General features: G+C 32.7%; 2 protein-coding genes across 5 annotated transcripts in view; both read right to left on the bottom strand.

Moving 5' to 3' along the window:
• LOC148283028 (uncharacterized) overlaps positions 1 to 4,056 on the bottom strand; it is a 358,248-nt gene extending 354,192 nt beyond the window's left edge. Inside the window, exon 1 of one of the 2 annotated variants that reach the window (XM_088224213.1) lies at positions 3,401 to 4,056. The gene's annotated coding sequence lies outside the window, so the exon portion shown is untranslated. The remainder of the gene's footprint in view (positions 1 to 3,400) is intronic. The other variant, XM_088224214.1, reaches the window with a different exon arrangement.
• An 8,567-nt stretch (positions 4,057 to 12,623) lies between these two features.
• The window catches only part of LOC148283027 (uncharacterized), a 161,863-nt gene continuing 147,309 nt past the window's right edge, over positions 12,624 to 27,177 (bottom strand). For all 3 annotated transcript variants that reach the window (XM_088224210.1, XM_088224211.1, XM_088224212.1), the window contains one exon: positions 12,624 to 16,577. In XM_088224210.1, the coding sequence (XP_088080336.1) occupies positions 13,005 to 16,577 (3,573 nt within the window). In that variant the 3' untranslated portion in view covers positions 12,624 to 13,004. The remainder of the gene's footprint in view (positions 16,578 to 27,177) is intronic.

Raw genomic sequence — 27,177 nt, 5'->3', positions numbered from 1 at the left:
GTACACATATTATTTATATTTTTATGTAATTCATTGCTTTATAATTTATTTATTTTTTATATTTAATACTATAGTATTTATGTTTAAGTAACATGTATTCTGGCACATACAGAGTGTTCACTTAACCCTGTCTCATCCGAAACCACGATGATCAGTATGAGCAAAAAGACATATTGGCACATTAAAATATTTTTTTAGAACGAATAATTTTTTTTTTTAATAAATATCAAAAAAAGCAAATGGTTGCTTACTTCTGCATGGGAGAAACGAAGAGGAGGGAGGGGAGAGTCTGAGACTGCGCGGCGCTCCCCTCACTTCTCCCCTGCAGAAGGTGGGAACCATTTGTTTTTTTAAATATTTTACTTTTAAAACTTTTCTTTGTTCTAAATATTTTTTAAATATGCTAATATGTCTTTTTGCCCATACTGATCATCGTGGTTTCGGATGTGACAGGGTTTAAAGAACACCTGTATGTATGCTTTATATTTGTATAATTACGATTTTTAATTTCTTACATTTGATTAGCTAGGCATTTATAATTAAGTATTTTTAGTTTTTTTATGTTATTGTTTTGTATAGGACTACTTATGCTCTAAAAGATAAAAAAATCTCCATCTTAGAACAGGCTGAACCATGTTAGATGGGGACTATCATAAACAGAGAACACTCCGTTTTAATTTTATATTAATTAGTTTTTTACAGATTCCCTGTTATTAAATATGTATGATTATTTTATGCAATAAATTTATAAAATAAAAAAAAATAAAAATAATAAGGACGTGTTTTAATTTGAACAGTACTGAAATGATCATATTTTTTTCTCTTCATTTTATAGAACAAATATTTTTTTATAATTTAGTGGAAAATATTAACTGGCGTTTAATATTTATTAACTCATTTGACGTAAATTTTGCAAAGTCATTTTTAACAGATGTATGCTTTAAAGCATTTCAAAGCATGTTAATGGTTTGCTTATAATTTTATTTGCTTCCCGCATACAACAGTGTATTTTTAGCAACACTTAGAATTTTTATTTTTTACTAGCGTATCTTAAAAAAAAGGTTTTCTGTCTGGGTATATTAATTTATTTCAATGTTTTAAAATATGTATGTGTATCATGTCATCATTGTATAGACACGTATTTTTAAAATATGTTTTCTTACTAGTTATATGTAGGAATATGTATTTGAATGTACTAAATGCTATATTTTATTCTTCTATCTATTTATTTTTTTTATTTTTTTTTATTTATTTCTTAAGTTAGCTTATATTAAAACTAATATAAACTATTATGTACATTTACATAATCTATATATATTTACATTTCCTTACAGTAACTTATACATTTATTTTTAAATTCTTTCAGACACTTTTCATTCTTCATACATTCAGGCATCTCATCATACATTTTTAAACCCTTATACATCAAACAATCTATGTACCATACTTGTAAAAGCCCTCCGGGCGTTTATGCGAATTAAATAAATAAATCAATTAAGATTAGCAAATTACATCAGGGATGGAGAATATCTTGAATAAGGGAGTATGGAAGTCTAGGCATTTACAGGGCTTATGACCTGTTCTCTCAGACTAAAACATTGTAATGAAACCAACTGGTCCAAGAAGAAGTTTAAAATTGGAAAATTATTTTCAGGCGTTGCGTAGTATGTGAAATAATTCAGTCAGATGAATCTCTTTACAACAATAAGGGTTTCAGCTCTTTAACTTCACTAAAATCAACAAATGGAAGAATTGAAGAAATATGGATGTTCAAATATAGGAAAAATGGTGAATGTTACACAGTGTGTAAAGTGGCCACTTAAACCAGCCAATGACAGGTCATAAGCCCTGTAAATGCCTAGACTTCCATATACCCTTATTCAAGGTATTCTCCATCCCTGTTGTAATTTGTTAATCTTAATGACTCCCGATGGGGTAAAATCCAGTCTTTTGTCTGCGAACATTTGGACAAACTCAAATATTGTAATAAATCAATTAAAATTAATCAATTTAAATTGACCACCTCTCGTCCTCACCTTCTATTTCCTTTTTCCTGTTATAAATAATGTAAAATCCTATATATTTCCCATATAAAATCATGTTTTATTTTTCATTCCTCTTTGTCCATGGGAATGAAGAATGGAGTTATGTGTGTGAAATGCAAAAGTCCTGGACAAATGTTTTCAACTCGATAGCTGTTCTTAGATAAAATTCCCGAATAAGAAAATCGAGTGGAGGTAAGACCGCCTCTTTGTGTAGAGGTTGGCGATTTCGCCTACCATTCTTGAGGTCCTGGATTCGATCCCTAGCGGGATGGACTTGAAATTTAGACGGCGCCGTGGCGCAGTTTGTTGGACGGCCAACTGTGAAACTGGCGTCGCGGGTTCGATTCCCGCCAGTTGCAAGAACAAATCCAAGAAAGGTTTTCTTCTCAATCGTGTTGGGTGTTGTGGTGTATTTTCCATAACCCTTTTCCATACCTCCTCTTTCGCACCTGCTGACAAGCCTCTAAATAGAGGCTTAAGGGTTATTCCTTTCAAAACAATACAATTTAACCAACAATGTCATACATATGAAACAAGGGGTAAAAAAAAGATAAGATTACCAATGAGGAGAAAAACAGAATCTCAAAACGCATTGTACAAGGGATTGAAGCAAATAGAAGAAGTAAAGGAAATAGAAAAAATCTTAATATTTCAAATTAATTTATATAAAAATATGTTATTGAGAAATTTTGATAAAAAAGTTGTCATGTTATTAAAAGTTTATATTAGTTCTTAAGATGTTATAAAACTTAATAAATATTATTTTTTTTTTAATACTGATTTTAAATTTGAATCGGGTTGGGGTCCCTTGGCTAGTCTCTCGGACTTACGGCTCAAAAGTCCGTGGTTCGAATCCCACTCTACCCAACTTGATTCCCGTTTTATAATATTCAGTTGTTTACAACTCGTAAAAAATGGGCATCAAAACTAAATCTTTATTTAAATCATAAGAACGCAAATATTTCTATTCAATAAAAAAAAAAAATGTTTTTTAAAGCTGCGATATTTTATTGTTTCTGGACTGGCATTTTAAGAGTGTTATTGATAACTTTTCTTTCATGCAACAGATTATCAAACTAAGCTGCATTTGTTTTACCAATGCAGTGCTCTATGCACCACTGGTTGCGGAAAGGGGAATGACAATGATGTTTTTAAATACACATTTTTCTATTTCTTTATAATATTTTTTTATTTTTTCACAAACGCGCAACTTTAAATGCAGTACTAAACAAAAAAAATAACGCCCTTTATTTTATTTGTCGGATTGAATATATTGTCTTGAATTTGGCAATAAACCTACAAATACAATATAAAAAAATCTAATTAAAAATAAATGATTTAAAATCAAGACTTACCTTTTTTCCAAGGTTTTCTCACGAATTGCAAACGCACTTAACTTGGTTAATTATTTTATAAAAAACAACACAAATCAAGTTTTTTTTACAATTTAAACTAGACTATCGATAAAACACGCTTACCACTTACATCTAGACCAATCGATAAATTATTATACATGTATTATATATATTATCTTAATCACGACTAAAGAATATCGATAAACTAGTAGTCCGCTAGCTATTATTATGTTTTATTTCACAACACACACACTGACATTTAATTTAAAGTGCACCTTTCAATTATACGTCTATAATTTTGTTGCAACAATTAAATGCACATTGCTATTTTACAAAGGTATCTCATTTTTGTTACACTTCGCTGGTTATCAGTTTAACAAACACGCAAACATTAAGATTTCGGATTAAATCTCACAAAAATCACTTGTTCACATGGCGGATTCGGAGATCAATCAAAACAGGGGCGTTTTGTGTCATATTTTTATATCCCTCGGCGCTAATTTGACTGTTTTTAAGTTAGGAAACGAAAGATCGCGACGCGTCGATCCTCTGAGCGGCAGCAGCAACCCGGCCGGCGAAGGCTCTGTCTCAACTGGCTGTTGCCGCTGATAATTTGAACAAAATTGTTGAATCTGATTCACCTGTAGCGCCACTGTAGCGCCTGGCGGCAAGGTATCAAAGCTACAGCTGGACAAAATGTATTTTTACAATAACGTCTAGGCCCAAATTATTACAATGGAAGTTAGAAAAGTTATCTTCAATTGTCTTTAAGGTAACACCGAATTTCCTGTGCGAGTATTTGTATGAAAACTTGAAGTATATTCGTCGGAAACCTGTAATTGAACACATAAAAAAATTCTATATATAAATATTCTGTTTTTCATACGGAAAATTTAATATTATGTTACAGATTGAAGCTACTTTGTTATTTGGATAATATGTTACAATGGGAAGTTCGTTGTGTTAATTACTAATCTATAAAGTAAAATCTAATTTTCTGTCTGTAAATAAGTCTTATTTTGAAGTTTTTTATTTAAAGCATGTTTGATTACTTGTTGCGGACGAAAATATTTTTTTTATTTATTTTACTTTTTGTGCAAAGAATAAATTGTAAATTGGTGGGTTTATTGGCAAATGGCTATTTTTTCCAACCGACCAGTAAAATAAAAGTTTTATTTTTATAATTTAAGTTACAAAACGTATTCAGTAGAAAATAAAATAAAAATACTAAAATATATAAAAATAGAAATAACAGTATTTGTATATTAATGACCTTAAATAAATACTATAAACAATATTTTAAGTTTGTCCTAATTTTTGTAGACAAGGACTGGATTAAACTAAGAAATCTTAAAAATAAAATAGTTAAAAAGGAGGGGGCAGTCTGATACGCCGTCAACCGCAAAGCCGCGTCCCCCTTGCTTCTCTCCTGCAGAAGTAAGCAACAATTTGTTTTTTTTAAATTTTATTTTTATAAATTTTCTTCGTTCTAAATACTTTTTTAATATACCAATATGTCTTCTTACCCGTACTGATCATTTATTTATTTATTCGACACTTTATATACATATACAATATATATACATTATATGTATATATATTGTATATGTATATAAAGTGTGCCCTTATGGGCGGGCATATTGCCTTAAGGCAATTTCTTCCTACCTACCCAAACCGTTCAGTTTGAGAAAATTATAAATACACGGACATATTGAATCTTGCAATTTTTTACGAAAATTAAAAGCAAAGATTAACAAAAATAAATATACATAAAAAAAATTGACACTATACTATGAAGAGAGGAGAGGGGATAGGAAGGAAAAAAGAAGGATAAAGGAATAATTTAAATATTTAGATAGTGACATTTCAATCTTGACTTAAATGTAAATAAAGCATTAGTGGGTAGATTATTCCACAATCGAGCGGCTACTACTGGGAGGCAAGAAAATTAGAGCGATGACAGGGTATTAAAAGGGTTCTCTCGTTACTAGAACGAAGAGATAGTCCGTGTTGTGAAAGAGGTCATCGTGGTTTCGGATGAGACAGGGTCCAAAGAATACCCTGTATATTTTAAACATAAAGCGTAAATAAATAAATAAATAAATAAATAAATAAATCAAAAATGATGCGAGAACGATGTTCGAGTACCAATACAGTGTCCTATGCACCATTAGGTGTGGAAAGCTAATGGCGATGGCGACAATATGAAACAATATTTCAATATCCATCTTTTGCATATTGTCCTCAGAGGATACTTTGTGAAAAAGTGATCCACTAACCGAATCCATAAAATGAATTATAGAACAATTATGGCTGGTCGTGCGGGGTATAATATTTGCTTCGGGCGACAGTACTTGAACATCCACCACTCAAGAGCTGTCTGAAAAGTTTATCTCCGCATATCTACAGGTTAGTATTTCGTGCACTCGGACGGGTACAGTGCGAACAAGTTATGAAAGACGTGAAGTGAAGGGTGACGTTAGAATGAAAAATACTCAATCAAGACGACATTGGACTATTCTATAAAAATCAAACGGACGTATTAACAAACAATGACATAAACGAAGACCTTACTATGTTGACTAAATGGACTAACACAAATTTACTTACACTTAATGAAAAAAAATGCAATATTATCCATTTTAGTAGATTGTAATAACGTAATAAAATAATAGTTTGATTTTTCTTGAGTTGTATATATATGACGTAATAGAATTATACAATGAAAAAATAAGAAAACAATAACAAAGTAGCATGAAGAAAGCAAATATATATATAGATACATATAAAATAGAATTTATAACTAAGTAATATTCTCATCGGTGTTTATGTGTGTATATGTATGTTCATATGTATGTATGTATGTGTATATATGTGTATATATGTATATATATGTTTATATGGATATGTATGTGTGCATGTACGGGTATATATATGTATGGATATGGATGAGGATGATATAAAGATATAGACTTAGATATAGATATAGATATGGATATGTTAATAAATAATGTTTTTAATAAAATGCTTTGTGCCTATTAAATATGTATACACTTCTGTTTAAAATTTTGGTACTCCGCTTCTGTATTTATTTACTTTTTATCTTAAAATTGCGTTATCACCACTTATTTTTTGCTTTTTTTTTACATCTTCTAAATATTTTTTTGAAAGCATAAATTACATGTACTTTTTTTCGCTCCCTATATTTAAGTTAGTAGTAATTATTATTATAAAACCATGTAGGACTATCATATGATTAATTGTAAAGGATCTTTACCGACAAGCCATATTCATTGGTTTGGTGAGTCCTGTAAAAAAAATATATATATAATGTTTTAAAATAACTAAAATGTAATATTGTATGTAAATAATAAATATAAAAAAATAATAAAATAAATATTTGTTTTTTTTTATATTATATTTTTTAAGATTTTAGTCGTTCTAAAAATTTATTTGAATGTGCCAATATTTCTTCTTGCTCATACCGATCATCGTGGTTTTGGATGTGACAGGGTTTAAAGAACACCTGTATAAGAAAAGAATTTGTGACAACAGAGAAGGAAAACATTTTTGAGAAGGGAATATCGGGGACGCATCCGCGATAAAGTGACAGAAAAACCGTGTTCAAATATCTATTTATCAAACTTTTACCTCATATCATCTTAACGCGGGCGGGCTGCACCGGTATTTGTATACGAAATGAGCATAAGCCGTTCCTCGGTAACTGTTCGCAGTTAATGGCTAGAAGTTAGAACCAGTCGTGATCTGCAAATTATTATTTATTGCCAATTGCGCAACGCTTCACCTCCACGCTTTATGTTTACCTGTTACAGTTTGAATCGGATCATTACAAAAATCGGCAACGGTTACAGATCTTGTATCGGATCTCCGATCCCGGCGTATAATTCAAGATACGAGTACAATGTAGCGCGGAGGTGATAGCGGTGTTTATGGTCCAATATACAAAGGTTTTTTAAACCCTGTCACATCCGAAACCACGGTGATCAGTATATGCAAGAAGATATTATCATATTAAAAAAAAAAATAGAACTATTTTTTTTTTTTAATAAAAACCTTTGTTAGCATAAATAAACAATACATACAGTAAAAAAAGCGGACACTTAGGGTTGAACTTGCCAAAAAAGAGTCTAGCTCTTGTGTTTGGGAAGTTTACAAAATAACAAAAAAAAGAAACAAAAAATGCAAAATAAAATAAATGGAAAAAATTAAACACTTTTCAAAATTGAGAAAATATGACACTAAAAATTTTAAATAAAAACACAAAATTAATAAATTTATAAACACAGGCACATATTAAACATACATCTTTATTTTCAAAATACAGTTGATGTTAATTATGTCAAGAAGCTTTTCTTTAATTTTTGTCTGTAATTATCCGTAATTTATTTCTTGACGTAGATTTTGTGGTAAATTATTGGAAAGCTTCCGTCCTATATAATAAAATGATAAAAAAAAAAAAAAAAAAAACAACAAATATTTGCTTACTTCTGCATGGGAGAAGCGAGGAGGGCGCGGCCGTGCGGTTGACGGTGTATCAGACTCCCTCCTATCCCCTCCCCCCACTCCCCTCCCCCCTCCCCATTACCCCATCACACCAAAATTTTTAAGATTCATTAATTTCTAACTGCATATTCCTATAGAACAAATCAACTACACGTCTTTGTTAAACTTTTTGAATTTACCTACTCTGGAGGATTGCAGGAAAATAACTGACCTAATATTTTTATAAAAAATCATTAATTCTAAATTCGGTTGTTGCGATCTCCTGGATTTAATAAATACTAATATACCAATTCGTTAGAACTAGACAAAATAGTCTATATTATTGTCACCCTTCTCAAACCAACTATCTTTGTCACTCACCAATATCGCGTACACACAGACTAGGAAACGAATGCACCTCTCATATCGACATTTTTAACTCGAGTCTGTGTGAATTTAAATCATCTCTTTGTAAATATTTTATGATGTTCTATAGTAACGATTAACGAATTATTTGCAAAAGCTGCTTATGCTAATGATCTGGTGTTTATTCATTTTATATTTTTTATATACCTTTTGTATGCTGACATACATAGATGTTTGTAAATATATCTTGTTATTTTTCTTTTTCTTTTTCTTTTTCTTTTTATACCCACGTTTTTATATTGTTTTTAATTTTTCGTATATCAAACTAACTCATTATTTTGTATATTTTATATTGTAAAAGGCACTTGTGCCGTAAAATAAATAAATAAATATTGTCATTGATTCACTCTCCCCATGGCCCATTACTACATATGGTCCCTTACCTATTGTTAAGCTTAATAATTCGTCCTCATGTCGAATCGAATTAATAATCATACAATGTATAGGTCTAGGTAGGTGGGTAGGTAGGTACATTTTCGATTCATGTTATGTAGAATGAAGATAGGTTCCTACGTCTGTTTAATTAATTATTTACTTTGTTGGTTCAATCATAAATCAGAGTACTGGCGGGTTTATTACTTGGAAGCAATCTTCCAACCGTTCATAATACTCAGTTTAGTGAGAGAGATATAATTTGATATTAAAATTAACTGTGGTAGGCTGTTAGGTAGCAAGTGCTGATAATATATAATGCCGTGTAAGATTTATAATATCTAGAGAAATGTATTCAAATCAATTCAGGACATGCGAACAGCGACGTTTAAAAAAAAAAATACAACGAATTTGCGGTAAAACTTGTTACAAAGTAATAATAAAAGGAAAAATAATTAATGTAGGAATTTATTTGTAACGAGAAAACAAATTTTTGAAGATTTTTTTTAAACATACGTAGTGACATCTCTCGGCGACTTAAAGCGCAATGGTGTGAATCTCTGCTCATTTAATTTTGCTACTTATTTATAGATGTCTATGAACCAGAAATAGTTTTTACCGACAGAGCGATTTTTAGATATTGGTTATTCTACATGCCAATAGACGGCCGACAATATAACTTTTTTAATTTAACAATTTATTGTTACACTTTTTTCTCGACCCTTTTACATTGATTTCTTAAAACTTATCACTGTTTGAAATGTCATCACTTTTTGTTTTATTTTCTTCATTTTTATTTATTCGTGTTTTCTTTATTATTTGTTTATTATGTATATATATATATGTGTGTGTGTGTGTGTGTGTAAAAAATGCCAGAATACGCGTATATATATTAAAATATTTTTTATTTTTTTTATCAAAATAGATTATGTCTTTAACCTTACAAAGCGGAAAAAGGGTTACACATTTTAAGTATACTTATTGTTGTACATAAAATACCAACATTCCATTATTTATAAGGTTTTAGGTCATAATTTTTTAAGATTATATATCCTGTATCCCTCCAATTGCTGAATTTTGATTTTGACATTTTACGATGTATGGATTTGGTAAAACATTATTTTTAATCGAAAGTAATATTAATTACATTATTAAATGGTATTTTATTTTAAAAAATCCATGCTAAAGAAAGTAATCTGTTTTGTTTTCATTTTCTCTGACTTGTATTCTGATATTTATTTTCAAGAGCCATTGAACTTTGATTTAATCAGGACAAAGTTTCATCAAATTCACTCTTATAGTATATATTTTTGCACCATAACAGGCTAGGAGACCCAATATAGTGGTGAATTACTGCACAGAATACCCATGCTTGAAAAATGTGTTATTTTTAAAGTACTGAAGAGTACAGGAAAATAAATTTGTATACTTTCTGATATTAGAGTGAATTTCGATGCGTGATTTGCGAAATTTTGTGAATTGCGAAAATGGCGCTATATAAGTTATCCATAATAATAGTAAGGATTAAAGCAATTTCTAGTAGTATGTATTTGATAAAACTCTAAATCACATTGATTTAATTTTAAAAAGGAACTTTTTTTACCATATTATTTTGATATTGTCAATAACTAAATGTTTAGACCATTTATCCTTCAACATTCAGTACGGAAAATCCATTTAAATCATTTAAAGTTCATACATCGTCATCCTCATTCCCTCTCCGCACCTAATGGTGCATAGGGCACTGCATTGGTACACCAATCGCAGCCTATCTTGATTATTTTTGTTTCATGAAGGTAAGATGATCAATCTTACGCTTCAGCTACCAGTCCTGGGACTGTGAAATATTCTGGTGTGAAAACACCCTTTTCAATAAATATTCATATCAACCATGTCGGGAATCGAACCCGAGACCTCTTGCATGGTAGCCAAACGCGCTGACCTTTACACCACGAGGCCGACTAATTCATACAGACACTATTTACAAAATAAATTTCTTACAAATTTACAAAGAAAAAAAATAAACGAATTTGAAATGAACAAGTCACTCAGATACCAAAATAATATCTAAATTCTTAAATTCCACATAAGTCATGGTCAAAATAGTTTTGTTTTCAAAGGAATCAAAAATTATAATTATCTGCCCAATGAACTAAAAACTATTGAAACTAATATATCACTAAATAAATTCAAAGTATTTTTAAAGAAATTTTTTGAACCGGAGTAAATGCAGCATTTTATTTTAATTAGTTTTAATGGATAATTTTCTGTTTTTCTTTTTATTTTGCATATTTTTTTATTTTCTTCTCTTGTATATTTAAAATAATATAACTTCAATTTAATAAACAACTTAATTAGTCTTTTTTTGTTTGAAAACCGTTGTTTTTAATACTTTTTATGTATGACTGTATGTTTTCTGAATAAAATAAAATAATAAAAACTAAAACAGTGTATGTCACTCTCCAAGCACAAGAGCTAGTCTCTTTTTTGGAAAGTTACAGTTATAACGTTAACTATTTAGTTAATATATTTATATAAAAGTAGATGTAACAGAAAAAAACCATGTATTATTTTATGTAACAATATTGATTAATGCATAATTTTTTTCACTATAGTCCTTAAATATAACTTGATTATAATGACAGCTGTCAAACTAATTTCATTAGTGATGGGAAATTACTGATCACTGATTAAATCGATTTTATCAGTTATTTCATGCAATCATGAAACTCTGTTTCTGAAAATTGATGTAAAAAACGCAAAAACAAGCCTATTTTAGTGTGTTTAACACAGTTATTCACCAAAAAATGAGACATTTATATTTTTTTCATGTACAACATCAAACGAATTATTTTTTATTCGATCAATTTGTCCTATCTCTAACGTTTTTGCAAAATGATGTAACCTTGTAAGAACGCCGTTAATAATTCGGTTTATTTTGTTTTTTTTAGTTTTAAAGCTGATTTTATATATTAATGTTGATTTACGTGTCAAGCAATGTATTAAAAAAATTAATTCACACGCCAGATACGAATGATTTTTCGTGTGTCAATATAAATAACTCCTTTGACGTTACTACAAAGTTATGTCGTCACTTTTTCCAACAAATGTCACTCTAATCAAGCTTTATTTTAAGGACTATAATATTACTTGGTTGTCAACAATAAAACACTGGAATATTTTTATAAGAGATAGTATATTTGTAATTCATTAGAACAATTTTCCTAATACTAATTGTACACACATTATATCTTACAATTTAACATGCATAAATCTTCATACAAAATATTGTTATAATCCATACATATGTTTCAGCGTATTTAGGGTGGTTCTTCTATTAATTGCATATTTATATCAAATTTATTTACGCATTATAATGATGAGGCATATAAAGCTAAATAAAATATGTTATACTGTAGTTGATATTTATTATTATTAAATTAATTACCTTATCCAAATGTTTCAACACAATATTACAAATAATATTTAAAAATATTAAAATAAAAATTGCACTCTCAATTCATTTTGCTTTTTAGAAAAAAACATTAAAACCTTGGCGGGAGATTTAAAATGAAACAAAAATTCAAGTTTGTCAAGTGAAGTCTCGCGTTGTATTCGTTGTATTTTTTTAAGTTAGATTGTTTTATTAAAATATAAATATTATAAAATGTGTTAATAATAATTAAAGATATAGAGCAAATATTAAATAATTTGGGCAAAGTGGCTTCAGTAAAATAATACCTACAATTATTTGAATTATTTGAACAATATTAACCTAACTATTTATTATATTATGTACAAATAAACATTAAAAAAACAATTTTTGTTAATAAATAAGTAGGTAAAGGTTATCATAAAAACAATTTTCAATTAAATTATGCTCTCAAGTATTTACTTATAAGTACACAAAATATGATTTCGATTTTGTTTTCGTTGTCGTAAAGTTAGTTTCATTGCGTTGTCTGTTGAAAGTATGACTAGGGTTTGCACCATATGCTTAATTGAATTTATCGCTGTAGCGATGATCATCGAGTGTCCTTTTCAATGGAACGATTTGTAGATAAATTTACTCAATTATATGACAAGTTTCCAGTTGAAAGCCGACCCGTAATGATTGCCACCAGTACAGTCCTTAGTTTGACAAAGGTGTACAATTAAAAATAAACATTTTATATAATTAATATTTCAAACAGTGTTGACCTTTTAATCAACTGAAAAATAACAACTTTTGTCAAAGAAAAACTATGTGCCCGCACAGCTAGGCTTTACATTAAATTTACATTCATTAAATCGATTTTGTTTTTCATAAGTATGGCTCGAAATATTTTATGGCTGTGTTAGGACCACATTTCTCGTAAAGCGGAGTCACTCTGCCGAGGGAGTATGTTGTTTTGGATTTCATTTTGACATCTTTAGGTTTCTGGACACTCTTGTGATTAGAACTCGGCGGTCTAGACGGAGTGAGGATGGACTTGCTACTGAGTCCGGATGATTCCAGAAAATACTCAAACGGGAGAGAAGTTTTGGATTCGGATTTGGTTGGTTTTATTTCCTTATTAAATGTAGACGGTTCGCATTTCACAGTGTTGTACGATCCGCAGTTACTGCTGGATGAATTACTGGATTCCAAATCCGAGTAGCGAACAGAGTCCGTTTCAACGGCGTCGATGTTCGACAAAAGATCAGGTTTGTTTGACATTTTGGAGTAGATCTTTAAGGACGACTTTGAGGTATCGTTGTTTGCGGCGTTTAAAGCTAAGTTCTTAGCATTCAGGTCATCTTCCGCGGTAAATTCGATCCTATAAGGTCCATCAGCGGGATTTCTCACAGTCAATGCTTCCTTTAACCTGACAGTTTCTTTAAGAGACGCTTCATCCGTTACACTCTCTGTGCTACTAGCGTCACTTGTACTGGAACTGATTCTATATTCTTCAGCTCCTATGTTTGTGAATTCGCAATCGTCTATTTTAAATTCCTCAAAATTTTGCGAGAGATCAAATTTTTCACATTCATTTTCTACCGCTTCAAAGATGGGCAGATCTATGCGGGATTTTTCTGCCATCCGAATGGAACTTCTTTCTGTCACTGGAAAATTTGTCTTCGGGGCGACTACGTTAGAAAAAGATCTGTTCATATCTGTAGACATGATGCACTTATTAACATCCTCTATACTGACACTTCTGTTCTTAATGTCAGTGAGAATGGTGGAAACAGAATGTCCCATTTGAATAGAGTTTCTATGATCCTTCTTATTAGATGTGGTCAGAGCATGTGGTGGTTTGGTGCCGTATGTTTCCAGAGTGGCCTTTTGCGGCGCTGCGGAGTCCTCATCATCGGGTATAATTATTTCAGTGACCTGCGGAAGTTTCGGAATATCTTTGTCGCAAATTTTGTTGGGAGAAATCTTGGATATGGTAGCCAGTTTTGGCAGAGACCGTTTTTCGGCGATATTTTGGGAGAACTTCTCGGTGTGGATTTCCACCGTAGCTTCGGTGGAGATAAGTCCCCGTTTCCCGCTGCTGACTACTGGAACGTTTATCTCTGAAATGGAACAATAATCAGGCTCCCCGGAAACGCTGGACTTGATAGAACCACTGGTGTTGTGAATATTCTTTCCTTTTGCGCTCGGAACGTCAGTTGTCCGTTGGTTCGATGCAACGGGATCAGAGTTCGTAGCGGTGGTTCCATTTCCCGGCAGGCTTATTAACCCGCCTGGGTTGGCATTCGTCAGTTTAAATTTGGAGACTAGGTTCTTTGGTTTGGGAGGAAGAGCCGGTGGTACACGAGGTACTTTACGCTTGTTTAGAGCACTGGGGAGATTAACAAACTTTGGATCCATATCCACGTAATGATTGCCATTTATCTTGTTTTCTAGACTCTTGGCCATATTTTTTACTACGGTATTCCTTTTTTCATTATTGGAACCTTTATGCAGATGATTTATCGTCCTCGGTAATGGAATGGGCGTAATTTTGGAATCAGTTCCACCCGCACCGTTCGGTTTGGTTATTATGGGTTCATAATCATTGCTATATATACTTTGAACTTCGTAGTTAAAAGCTTCATTGGGAATGGGGACTTCGTAACTATGTTCTGAAGAGGTTTCTAGGCTGAATTTTACAATTTTGTTAGCACTTCTTCTTTCTTGGGGAGCTCTTTGAAGATCCCTCGGATAAGTTTTAGCACAATCGTGTCCATTCTTTCCTACACTCTCGTCAAATGATATACTGTTCAGGGTGGAGAATTGAACTCGTTTAGTGGAAGATTTAGGACTCGGTGACTCGTACTGTCTCGGGCTGTCGCTACTGTTTTCATCCAAAGAATTCTGCAAAAGAATTTGATTGACACATTCCAGTACAGGATTATTTTTGTAAATTTCACAAGACGGATCTTCGTCGGGATCACTAGCACTTGCGTACCAGTTTTCATTGTGTTCATTATCAAACTTGCAAGTCTCATAAATGTTAGTATTAGCTGAGGAATTTTTTAAGCCAGGTTTGTTTGTACACTGATAATTTTTATTCTTTATTACTGTTCGGAGATTACTTTCCTTATCACTATTAGATTCATTATTAGATGAAGTTGCGGGTGAATCAAAGAGTAGGTTATTTCCTCCAAAGGTTGCATTATTTGCTACGTTACTGCTTTTAGCATTAGAAGATGCAGATATTATATCATCAGCAGACATAGATCTACTCTGCGCTAACCTCGAATTAGTCCCGTAATGGCATTCCAATTCAAGTTCAGGATCACTAACATTTGTATACCAAGGGTTCTCCGGATTACCATTAGAAACTTTAACCATATCTGTATCAACATTATTCCGTTGCACAATGCTATTATAAGACGTTTCGTCACTCGAACAAGTCTTCCTTATACCGTGCAAGTTGTCTATTTTGGCACTCAGGGAATCATTTCTACGAGTCGGAGATTGTAGGCTAATAGTGTACTGATTAGAATTATTGGCATTGTTGAGGAGTTCGTCTATTCTATTAGAAGCCCTTTCAATATCTTTAGAAATCTCTTCTCCAATATCACAGTTTTCATCACCGTCCAGGTGATATAATTTGGAGTTCTTATCAGACTGAGATCCATCATCAGCACTGGAAGTACTTGCTTGGCTTCGGTTTTGCCTCTTTTGAACGGAATCCAAGTACGCACTGCTCTGTCTCCTCCCGGAAAATTTCCTAGACCTCCTAGTTACATCTTTTCTCACAAAAACTTGCTTGTTCTTCACGTACGTTCCCTTGCCTTGAGCCTCTTCTACTTCGTTAGTCTCGAAAACTTCTTCACTGGAACTCGTGTTTCCATACTTCACTTCGTTCTTGACCTGGAAACTCTTGCTCAGTCTGGAATTTTTCTGGAAGGGCTGTAGATGGCTCTCGTGGTAGCTCTGGCTTCTTTCGAAGATCTTTTGAGTCTCGACACTATCGAGGCTATGAAACTCGGGATCGGTTTCGATGTTGGTCTGCTCGCTGGTGAAGCCGACAAGTTGCTGGCAGTTGGAGCAGTGGCTTCGTCTTTCTCTCTTGAGCCTCTGAATTTCCTCCCTCTGGCGGACGATCTGTCGGTCCTTGGTCTGGAGTTTCTGGACGATGGTCGTCTGCTCCCGGCGCAGGCTGGCCTCTAGGACGAGCAGCGCCCGCAACAGGGTGGCGGCCTGCCGGTCGGCGTGCGCCCTCCGGGCCTCGTGCGCCGTGTCCCGCCGCGCCAGACGGGCCGCGAGCCCCCCGGCCCGTTGCTGCTCGCGCGCTAGGGCTCCCGACTGCAAGCGCAGGGCCCCGTGGAGCGTGGCGACCTCCCGCCGGAGAGTGGCGATATCATCTTGCGGCGCGCTGGCGCTGCCACTACTTCCTCCGCTACAGTTGGCATCCATCTGAAAGGAAAAGAAAACTTCGTAAGTGATCCGTTTTTAACTACAATAAAAACGTTCGCAAGATTTAGTTTACTTTTTTCACGATACGTAGCGATAAAACAATAATCATCGTATCGTTGCTACCGCCGCCGATATGAGTATTGGTATGATGGCAGCAGTTAGCCCCGAGCACTCGATTAAATAACGCTAAATTTAATGTTATTGTTTTAAGGAAAGCAGAATCACGGTCGGCAAGCTTATCGCAGCTGACGATAAAGACGATGTCACGTTTTGCGACGGATGAACTTCCTAACCGATTGTTGATGAATCATGGAAATTTTATCGGTGCCAATAGAGATAGATAAACAGGAAAGAACGGAGAAGAGGACAAATAGTCATAAGAAAATCATAATTTATGACTTAATATTATAATAATTGTTATCAAAGTTATGTTAATTAATGATCAACAAAACTCAATCAACATTGATTGAAACATGATTATTTTATTGATTTTCGCTGACGAAACAATCTTCACTAATTCATTGATTTTCTGCCGTAATAATTGAGTAATTATTTTTCCTACGTTTCATAACGCGATAGTTTTAAAGATTTAAGCAACAAAGAAACACGAGAGGGAAAATTCTAAATAATTCAATGAATGTTTGATGTGAATGCCTACTTTTGGATAATACCGTTTTCCTCAATGTACTTCTGATTTAAAAAGTAAAAAGTCAATTATATTTCTATAATCAATCCAGGTACTTAACGAATAATTTGAGACCGTGTAAAAATTGCAAATGTCCAATTTTTTTTCAATTTTGTTTTTATTTTATCGCGGTTAATGACTCCATACAAAGGTTCTTTCCAAAAAATTCTAAAAAAAAAACGTTTGATACATACATCCCTCAAAGAAACGAAACTGACAATGTTTCATTAAATATTTATACAATTTTTTTAGTATCTTATTTTTCTAGCCATTACTTTAAAGTTCATTCAAGGGTACAACTGGTATTATGTTCATGTTTTCTAAAAAAAATGTTAATAAAATACATTTCAATGTTTGTGTTGACCATTTACGGTGAAATCTACATAATTTGCACTAAAAACAGCGAATGATAATGTTTTTATTGATATTTTATTGAATATTTAATTAAATGTACAATTATTTTTTTAGTTTCAGTGCTGCAGAGCAGCGTTTATTTTATAATTAAAAAATACATACAATAATTTGTTACCCACTAAGTCTAAAGACTTTTCGGTGGGACACGTTTTTTTTTTCTTTTTATGACAGGTTTATTTTACATTTAAATTTTACAAATTTATTTACAAACAGGCACTATAAAGTATCTAGATGATATTTCTTCAGTTCTTTTTTTTTCATTTGAAGATCTTTCATGTTAATGATGATTTGTGGGAGATCATTGAACAATCTCGGAACAACGCAATTTAATGTTCGCTCTCCGAAGTAATTTTTAATTCGAGGAACAAACTGGGAGCCCTTAGTTTTTAATCTAGTGTTGTGAGTGTGGGAAACTCTTTTTTTATATTCCGGATCAACAAAGTGATCTACAATCAATTTGTAGTCACAAAGTTGTTTTACCGGCAGGACATTACAGAATTTAAAATATACACCTTCGCCCATATGTTTCGCCTCACGGATTATACATGTTTTTAACTGTACACAGTGCTTTAAGGAAATGTCTATGATTTTCTTTCGTAATAAGATATAATAACCACAGTTAACCAGGACCAGGGGTAATCAGTTTAAACACTAGACTCTGAAAAATTGTTAGTTTATGACATTTGATGTTTTTATAACGATTTGCGCAATTTAGTAGCGTCTTCTGACTGCGTCAAACTAAGTTGGCAAGTCGTTACACCTAACAGCCCTCACCGGAAAGATATTATCGGCGAAGCAATTAAAATTGAAACTAAACTCGCGAAAGTTGGCTATCCGTAATCAGCTCGGATTGGTCACGGTAGTTACAAGACTCATAATAAAGACCTATTTCAACACTGAGCTGACTGAACTGACTGAACTGACTGAACGCGAACACTGACGCCAGACGCCAACAAAAGAGCACGAATTTAAACCGACTTCTTAGCTGTTGTTAAATTCGGTTAGCAACCGTATTAGACTAAATTCCCTTCTAATTTACTAATTTCACTAATAATAAGATTTTTCTATTGTTTCACATGTCTGAATAACTTAGTCGAAAAAATTATATCTCTGCTCAAATACAACAACAACAAACCATCACGCCGTTTCCCCGTAAGGGTAGGCAGAGAGGATATAACGCCACAGCACTCTATCTTTGCATACAGATCTCGCTTCCTCTACATTCATACATCTTCTCATGCACGCGCGCCGATTATTCTGACTTTTGACATGTCCATCTTTAAGTATTTGTTGGATTTGGTCATGCCATGTCTTTCTCGGTCTGACTCTATTTCTGCATCCATCAACACTCGCATTGTAAATATTCTTATCCGTTCTTTCGCTGTCCATTCGTTCTACATGTACAAACCAGCGCAGAACTCCTCTCTTGATTTTGTCGATAATGCTTGTCTCAGCCTTACAAAATGTACGGATCTCAACATTCGTGCATCTATCGAACATAGTTTTACCACACATTCGCCTGAGAGATCGCATTTCGACAGCATTCAGCCTACTTTCATCCCTGTTTTTCCAAGTCCATACTTCGCTCCCATACATCAGGGACGTGACCGGGACTCCGTTGTGAACTGTCAATTTTTCCTCTTGTGACAAACATTTATTTTCCAAGGTCGATTTAAGTGCACCGTTTACTCTGTTCTCAGTTAGTCGGGCGTATAGTGAAACGATAAAGAGTAGTGACGCGTATGCGGAAGGGAGCAACATACTGAATAGAACTTACAGAAGACCGATTTAAACAGTCCGCGCTTTTATCTGTACTACGTGTTTTGCTTGCCACGTGATATGACGTGACTCCGCTGGTTATTCCCTTTTCTTTGGGGACGACTTCTTAGCTCGGATGTGTATAGAGTATCATCATTATATATTATATTTCAATGGTAATATCATAGTAACTCTTCATAAATTCAAATACTTATTGAAAAGTAATTTTGAGCTCTCATATCATTTGTTGATTCATAAACCAGAGACGACCTGCAAAGTATTGCGTTTTTATTCAAATATTTTTTATTATTTTTTTCGTTCATTTTCAAGTGACTTAACCGTACAATTGAATACTCTAATTTTTACCGCGCGCAAGAAAACATTTTTTGCATCCAATTTCCCGTAGGACTGAAGTTCCACATTACCACGTTCGTCTACTAGATCATCGATATGTATCCTATAGGATACATTGCCAAGAAAATACTTAAATCAGGAGGAAAATAACTAGTAACAAATATTTTTTTATCTATACAGATTGTTCTTTAAACCCTGTCACATCCGAAACCATAATGATCAGTATGGGCAAGAAAACATATTAGCATATTTAATAAAAATATTTAGAACAAAGAAAAATTTGAAAAATAAAATATTAAAAAACAAATGATTTTTTACTTCTGCAGGGGAGCGCGGCGCCGTGTCAGACTCCCCCCTTCCTCCTCCTCGTTTTATCCCTGGAGAAGTAAGCAACCATTTGCTTTTTTTGAAAATTTATTTTTTTAAATTTTATTCGTTCAAAAAATATATTTTAATGTGCCAATGTGTGACAGGGTTTAATGAACACCCTGTATATTACCACCCTACATATTTAAAAAATAATAATCTTTATTGTTAAGTGGTAAGTATGACGTAGGTTTTGTTTAACTCTGCCCAGTAGTACACGACTTAACTATAAACATTCAACGTTGTTTTATGGGTTGTTTATGAGCAATATTACTTGGCTGATTCATACTTGTGTTCTTTGTCCTCTGATTAAACTTCATCGAGGTCAATTGATAAGGAGACAAAAAGAAATTGGTCAAATTGATGATAAATACTGTTTTAATTGCAAAAGATAGCAAAGAAATGATCATTACGTCACTAACCAAAGATCTAAGGTTATTTTAATTTTTTCATGAAACCAATTTTGTCAATTTTTACAAAAACGCAATACTTATTTTAAGCCATTTTTTTTGTGCAATTGGTCTGCAAAGCGCCCGCTGACGTCACACAACATAAACATTCTCATTTTTATTGTATTATCTCGGCTACGCCATAAATGCCTTTTAAAAGAATTTTGATTATTTTGGTTATTACTGGGGTGGATTCCGAAATATCCCGAACGGATAACGCGTCAGTTATTTACGAATATGCGCCCCGGACATCGGACACTTGGAGCCAGTTGCACGTCAAAATAGACAAAACGTTTAGCAAGAAAAAAGTTAGATAGAACAACCTATTTTGTCCATTTTGATTTATTTCTGAATTACCTTATATTACAATTGGTATATCGAGAGTTTAATTTTTTGAATGAACATATTAAGTTCTCCAAAACCAAACCCATTTTTAGGAAAGGTGTACAAGTTTGGATTTGGTCTAAGGGAAAAGACTATTGCAGGAGACTGCTGCGAGATATTGCATATATTTATATACTACTAAGCGTGTTGTCTAATGTTTATTAAAATATATTTTGACGTAATCATTTTTAATTATAATTTGTACACGATTCCACTTTCCATTATGTTGTATCCCAACTCAACACAGGGCTCTTGGCCTCATAGAGTTAGGGCTACGATATTATTATTATTACAAATATTTTATTTTTTTTAAGTTTAAAAAAAGAAATATTGACACTTATTTTAATTACATATCTATTTACATCATCTTACATTAACATAACATTTATTTTTTAATTCACTCAAACTCTTCTTATTCTTCATACATTCAGGCATCTCTTCCTACATTTTTAAACCTTTATATGATACATAATGCAATTGTGGGATTCTGTTGTTTTTTTTATGGCAGAATTATTATATTCTTATTTCTAGTGTCATACTTATGAAAATATTTATTTTACACCATCTTAGTTGGGCATTCGATTGTTTAAAAAATCGATATTAAACCAGCATATTATATATCAGTCTCTTTTTATCGGTATTTAATTGAGAAATGTATGAAATTAATGTTCATGTCTTGGTAGGCAAATGTGCTGGCCTTTTGACAACGAAGCGGACGCGTTTGCCTACCACGCGAGAGGTCCCAAGTTCGATTCCCGACATGGCTAACATGAAATACTAAAAAGGTGTTTTTACACTAGAATATTTCATAGTCCCTAGACTGGCAGCGCCTGATCGTCTTACTTTCGTATGGCAATGATCAAGATACGCTGCAGTTGGCGTGGCTGCAGTTGATTTGATGATCAATAAACATCAATAAACATTAGATGTGAATGTGATGCTTTGTATCACAAAAGAAGCCGCATCCTCGGCAGGCCACGATTTAAACATGAGGATGTCAGGAAAGCTCGCCCCCTACATAAAAGCCGGCTACTTTAAGGATTTGGGCTTGGAGGGGGAAATTTAGCAATATAGAACAATCGCCCTTCCGTTCAGTAGACAGGCTCTTTTAAGACATGGGGCCCGTAATTACAATAGGAAATTAACATTTATCTTTCTACAAAGTAAAATTAAGTTACCTGTATGAAAATTAGAATATGCGTGTATTTTTTTTCCTTAATATTTTCAATTACATGTTACCGAAAAAAATTAATACAAATATACACGTTTTCGTACATAAGTATACATTTTGCTTTGTACCGTATCGATATGTACCGATGAAGTAAACGTTTGTAATCGTGGCCCTGGGCTTAGGGACGAGAACTTACTCAATCGCAGTGACATCAGGAGCACTAACCCCCAATTTTTAGAATAAGAACCAATCTTGAAAATGTCGCGGAAACGATGATAATATGAACTTTACTAAATTAATTTGCTAATTCTGTTTCGTCATCAAATACATTTATTAAAATATCCAACAGATTCATTAAAAAACAGGTCAGGCACCGAAGTCTCAATAAAAATAACGTGCTGTTTGTACGAATTGGCTATTTAAAGAATTATAATTTAATGGAACAATCGTTTTTACACAAACACTTAGTGCACTTTATAACTTACGCACACACAAGTGTGCAGATTATAAATATATATCATCAAACGCAATAATTCCGTCGGGTTCACTAGAAACTAGCATCCATATAATGGAAGCGACCCTAGGTTCATTACTCGTTACATTACTATATTCAATACAAGTTGAGAGCGCCTGCCAGGGTATTGGCGAAAACAGCGACGAAACGATAAAGTAGATCGCTTTCGCCAACGCAAATTTGAGTGAGACTTGGGAGTCCAAGTCTCAAAATTTTAAAACCTTTCGAAGACTTTCCGATACTGACGATATTTCGTATAAAAAATTTGCTTATAGTACTCGTATTATAAATAAATCACATGATAAGCGTAATTTAAATGAAACTTTTAATTACAACAAATACAATATATATATATATTTATATATTTATATGTTTGGACAATTTATATAGCGCCATTTTTGTGAAAATCACCTCAAGGGCGCTGTACAATAAATAAATATCCCAGCACGTCTTGCAGCTACAGAGCGCATGGACGGTTGGGATTCTAGTTCCTCGTCTCCAATTATGATATATAACAATTAAATTTTTATTTTTTTATTTAACTGTGAAGTTTAACGTTTAAGTGATATTTTAAAAACGAAATAAAAAGTAAATTTATAATAATAGAAGTAAGATAACAAGTCTTGCAGCTACTGAGCGCACGGACGGTTGAAATTCTAGACCCCATTTACTAAATTTAGGTATTTGATGGTTGATAACATTTACAAAATATGATAAATATAATACTCGTATGATAGCTAACATCACAAAAAGTCTTGTAGCTTCAAAACGCATTGACAAGTGGAATTTCAACAACATAAGAATGATTTTAAAAAGTTAACAATAAAAATAATAACAATACATAATATAAATACGCCTAACTAAAGCAACATAACATAATAATCTTTTTGAATCAACTAGTAAAGGGTGAAGTCGGCTAGCAACCTGCAGCCATTATGCTCCAGACTTTTCCGTAATGTAAAGTTATATTACCCAACTGTAAGTCTGACATGTCTGTCTTTTCAGCTGAAAACATTCAAATTTATTACTGGAGGATATGCGGTGACAGGGAATTTCGACGAATGGCTATTTGAATATTGTTTTTATGTCACTATCTCGCAGATGCCTCCCTAATACAGTGCGAAATAGATAACGGCACGTCGGACTTATTATGCCTAACTAAAATCGACATTTTGTTGTTACGTTTTCAGTACCTTCAAAACTGAAGAGATTTTGCTGTTTATTTTTTAGAAAGAGTATCAGAATGATATTTTCCGTGTCGTTACTTTTTGTGCCTTTCAAAAATAGACAATAAATTTATTAAAAAAAACATTGCTCTAGTGGCATGATCCAAGGAGAAAATAGGGGGGGAAATTGGTTTGTATGAAGAAAAGTTAGACCGCGTTTTCTATCAAAGAATAGGTTCGATTCCCAATGATATCAGAAAAATAAAATATCATTTTAAAGCCTGTATGTTTGTTTACTGTAATTATCAGGCCTTCTATTGTAGTGTGAAAATAAACGGCATTCATATTATCGACTTGATCAGGTCGACAAATTTGAAAACAGCGGAATATACGAACTAACATGTACTTGTCCTGGTTCATATATAGGACAAAGCGGGAGAGCTATTAAATATAGATTGAAAGAACATTTAGCTTCACATAGATAAAATAACGACTTATCAAACTATGCATCATATTTAAATGAATTTAAACACACTCTTGATAAAGCAAAAGACATAAAAATTTTACTTGTAGGACATAAAGGTCAAAAGTGAGATAGATTGGAAATTTTAGAAATAAATAGGATAAAAAATAATAGCGATAGAATTTTAATAAATCAGCAGATAGAATTTTAAAACTCACCCTTATTAGCCCCCTTAGTTAGACCCTGTACATTGTAATAAAACAATAAATATTTTTCAAATAATAGAATATCCTCTTAAAGTACAACGCCAACACATGTTTCAATCATTTGTCTCACTCTGTTCCATTGCAATATTGCGTATTGTATCTTTTTCAACTTAATTTTAAATGTACCTACACTTAACATAATATTTAATTTTATATAAATTATCCATACACTGTATAATATTCACCAGTCTGAAGATGCCCATTAGAAGGTGAAAGCGCTAATTGGTCAAAATAAATAAGTGGAAGTGTACCAAGTCTTTTTTAAATTAATAACTTATATGTAAATACAAGTTATTACATCATTACAATGGAATTCCATCAAGAATTGTCAATAAATAATTTAAATGAAATAACATAATAACGTTTTTTGTAAATATTTCTTAATAAAACTTCATGATTTTGATACAAATATGAATGAAATTCCTTGGTTTTGTTTTTTTTAACCAGCGATAATATTTTCATCAAATTCATTAAATTGCATTTATATTCTCGATTGTTTCCAATAGTTTTTTATTAGTTCTTGTTATTTAGATACTATGAATTTACGATATTTATTGAACGCTCAGCGGTAACGTGTCGTTCTTCTTTTCTATTTTCGTTTTGTCATCGGCGTCGGCATCGCCCAAAGACATCGTGCTATTCACCCGACAACGACTTTTTGTTCGATAGACAATAAAAATATAGCAAGTAAGTTGTCCATGTACTCGCACATACATTAGCTATAACCCGCATCGCCTTGACATTTTGTGAGCACAGCTGTACAGGTTCGATTGTTACGCCACATTCGCTAACAAAAACAGCAACGCGTCTCGTCTCGTCTGATATAAAAATACATATTTTATCATATTGTAACGATTAACGATATTCTGATAAGAGACAATCTTAAAGAAATGCACGACCGACCTTATTTAGTCGCATGTATGACGTATGATGCTCACACAGGACTGAAAATGATTTCAAAGTTGTTATCTTACATTGAGAAAGTCTACCTCTATCTCTTAGAGCTGTTTGAACCGTGCGGTGTTCATACAATCTTATAAGAGATGCGACAAAGGATCGTGGAATGTTACCGCGAAAGAGGCCAACCAAATTCTTGAATACTATAAGTGAAATAATCGAAAAGAAAACTTTTTGAAATAATGTTTACAGATAGAATTCAATAACACACTGTTATATGTTTATCTTTGGAAGATAGAGCTTTAAAGTTACGAATTTAAAACCGTGCTTGATAACAATATAGGTTGCTAGTATCTACATACAGGGTGTTCTTAAAACCCTGTCACATCCGAAACCACGATGATTAATATGGTCAAGAAGACATATTAGCATATTTTTAAAAATATTTAGAACAAAGAAAATTTTTTATTTTTAATTCAAAAAAACAAATGGTTGCTTACTTCTACAGGGGGGAAGTGAAGGGAGCGCAGTGTCAGACTCCCTCCTTCCCCCCCATCGTTTCACCACTTGCTTTTTTTGATATTTTATTTTTTAAATTTTTATTCGTTCTAAAAAAATATTTTAATGTGCCAATATGTCTTCTTGCTCATACTGATCAACGTGGGTTTCGGATGTGACAGGGTTTAAAGAACACCCTGTATATTATATCCAAACAAAAATTATATTATAAAATTTATATTTGAAGCACTAACTTTGTTGTTATTCATTAGTATAAAACAATTTTGTTTTCAACCACTTTTTTTTCTACCGACCTTATTTATCAAGGTATACTTACTAAGCTTGTGTAGCTTTGAATCCGATCGGTAGAAGAAAAAAAAGTGGTTTAAAAAAGTTGTATTATATTTATTTAAGCTAAGAACCTAAGAGGGTTTTATACTACCCATATGTATTTTACTATTTATTTACATAAGTTTATTGTACATTATTTGAGACATAAGTCCCAACTCCATGGGACTAAAAGTTCTATGATGGGACAAGCAATTAGTTGACACAGACACATGAGTATATCACCACAAATATAGGATCAGAAACATAAAAAATATTTTTTTTAAAACATATATATGGCACATCAATATGGTAAACAGTAAACTCAAACATTCGGAAAATCATCAAGGAGGTTCCTACTCAAATCCCTCCCACTAAGGGAAATTCAGTCCTTAACTGCTTTCTTGAAAATAGTTTTTGTCCTTGAGAGCTTAATACGCTCTTCCGAAAATTGGACACTCTCGGTGCGATAAATGAGAGATGTCTTTGAGCAAAAGTCGTACGGGTTTTGGGTATGACATAATTCATGCTCTGGGAAATCCTAGTATGGATATTTTGCTGAGACCTCTCCTTATTGTCCGACCAGACGTGTTTTTTTTAGGTACAGTCGTCTCATATTTAGCACTTTCATGTATTGGAACAACATTGTTCTGACGGGTATGTTGGAGGGCGCCGGAAAATTATTCTCAATAATAATTTCTGTGAAATTATGAGAGGCTTTAATATGGATGCAGCACAACCCTTCCAGCCAGCTATTCCATAGGCACAAGAATAAGAATCTATTTCAATTGGAATAGGCACTATCAGGTTTTCGGTACATTTTTTTCTGATGGTTGTTTCAATTATTATGTTAAAATTTAATGTGTTTATTATTACAACAATGATTTT

This window comes from Micrasema longulum, unplaced genomic scaffold, assembly GCF_059751315.1.
Source record: "Micrasema longulum isolate JH-2025_06_02 unplaced genomic scaffold, ASM5975131v1 h1tg000271l, whole genome shotgun sequence".
NCBI classification, from domain to species: domain Eukaryota; kingdom Metazoa; phylum Arthropoda; class Insecta; order Trichoptera; family Brachycentridae; genus Micrasema; species Micrasema longulum.
This window is presented reverse-complemented; position numbering and strand designations above follow the sequence as displayed.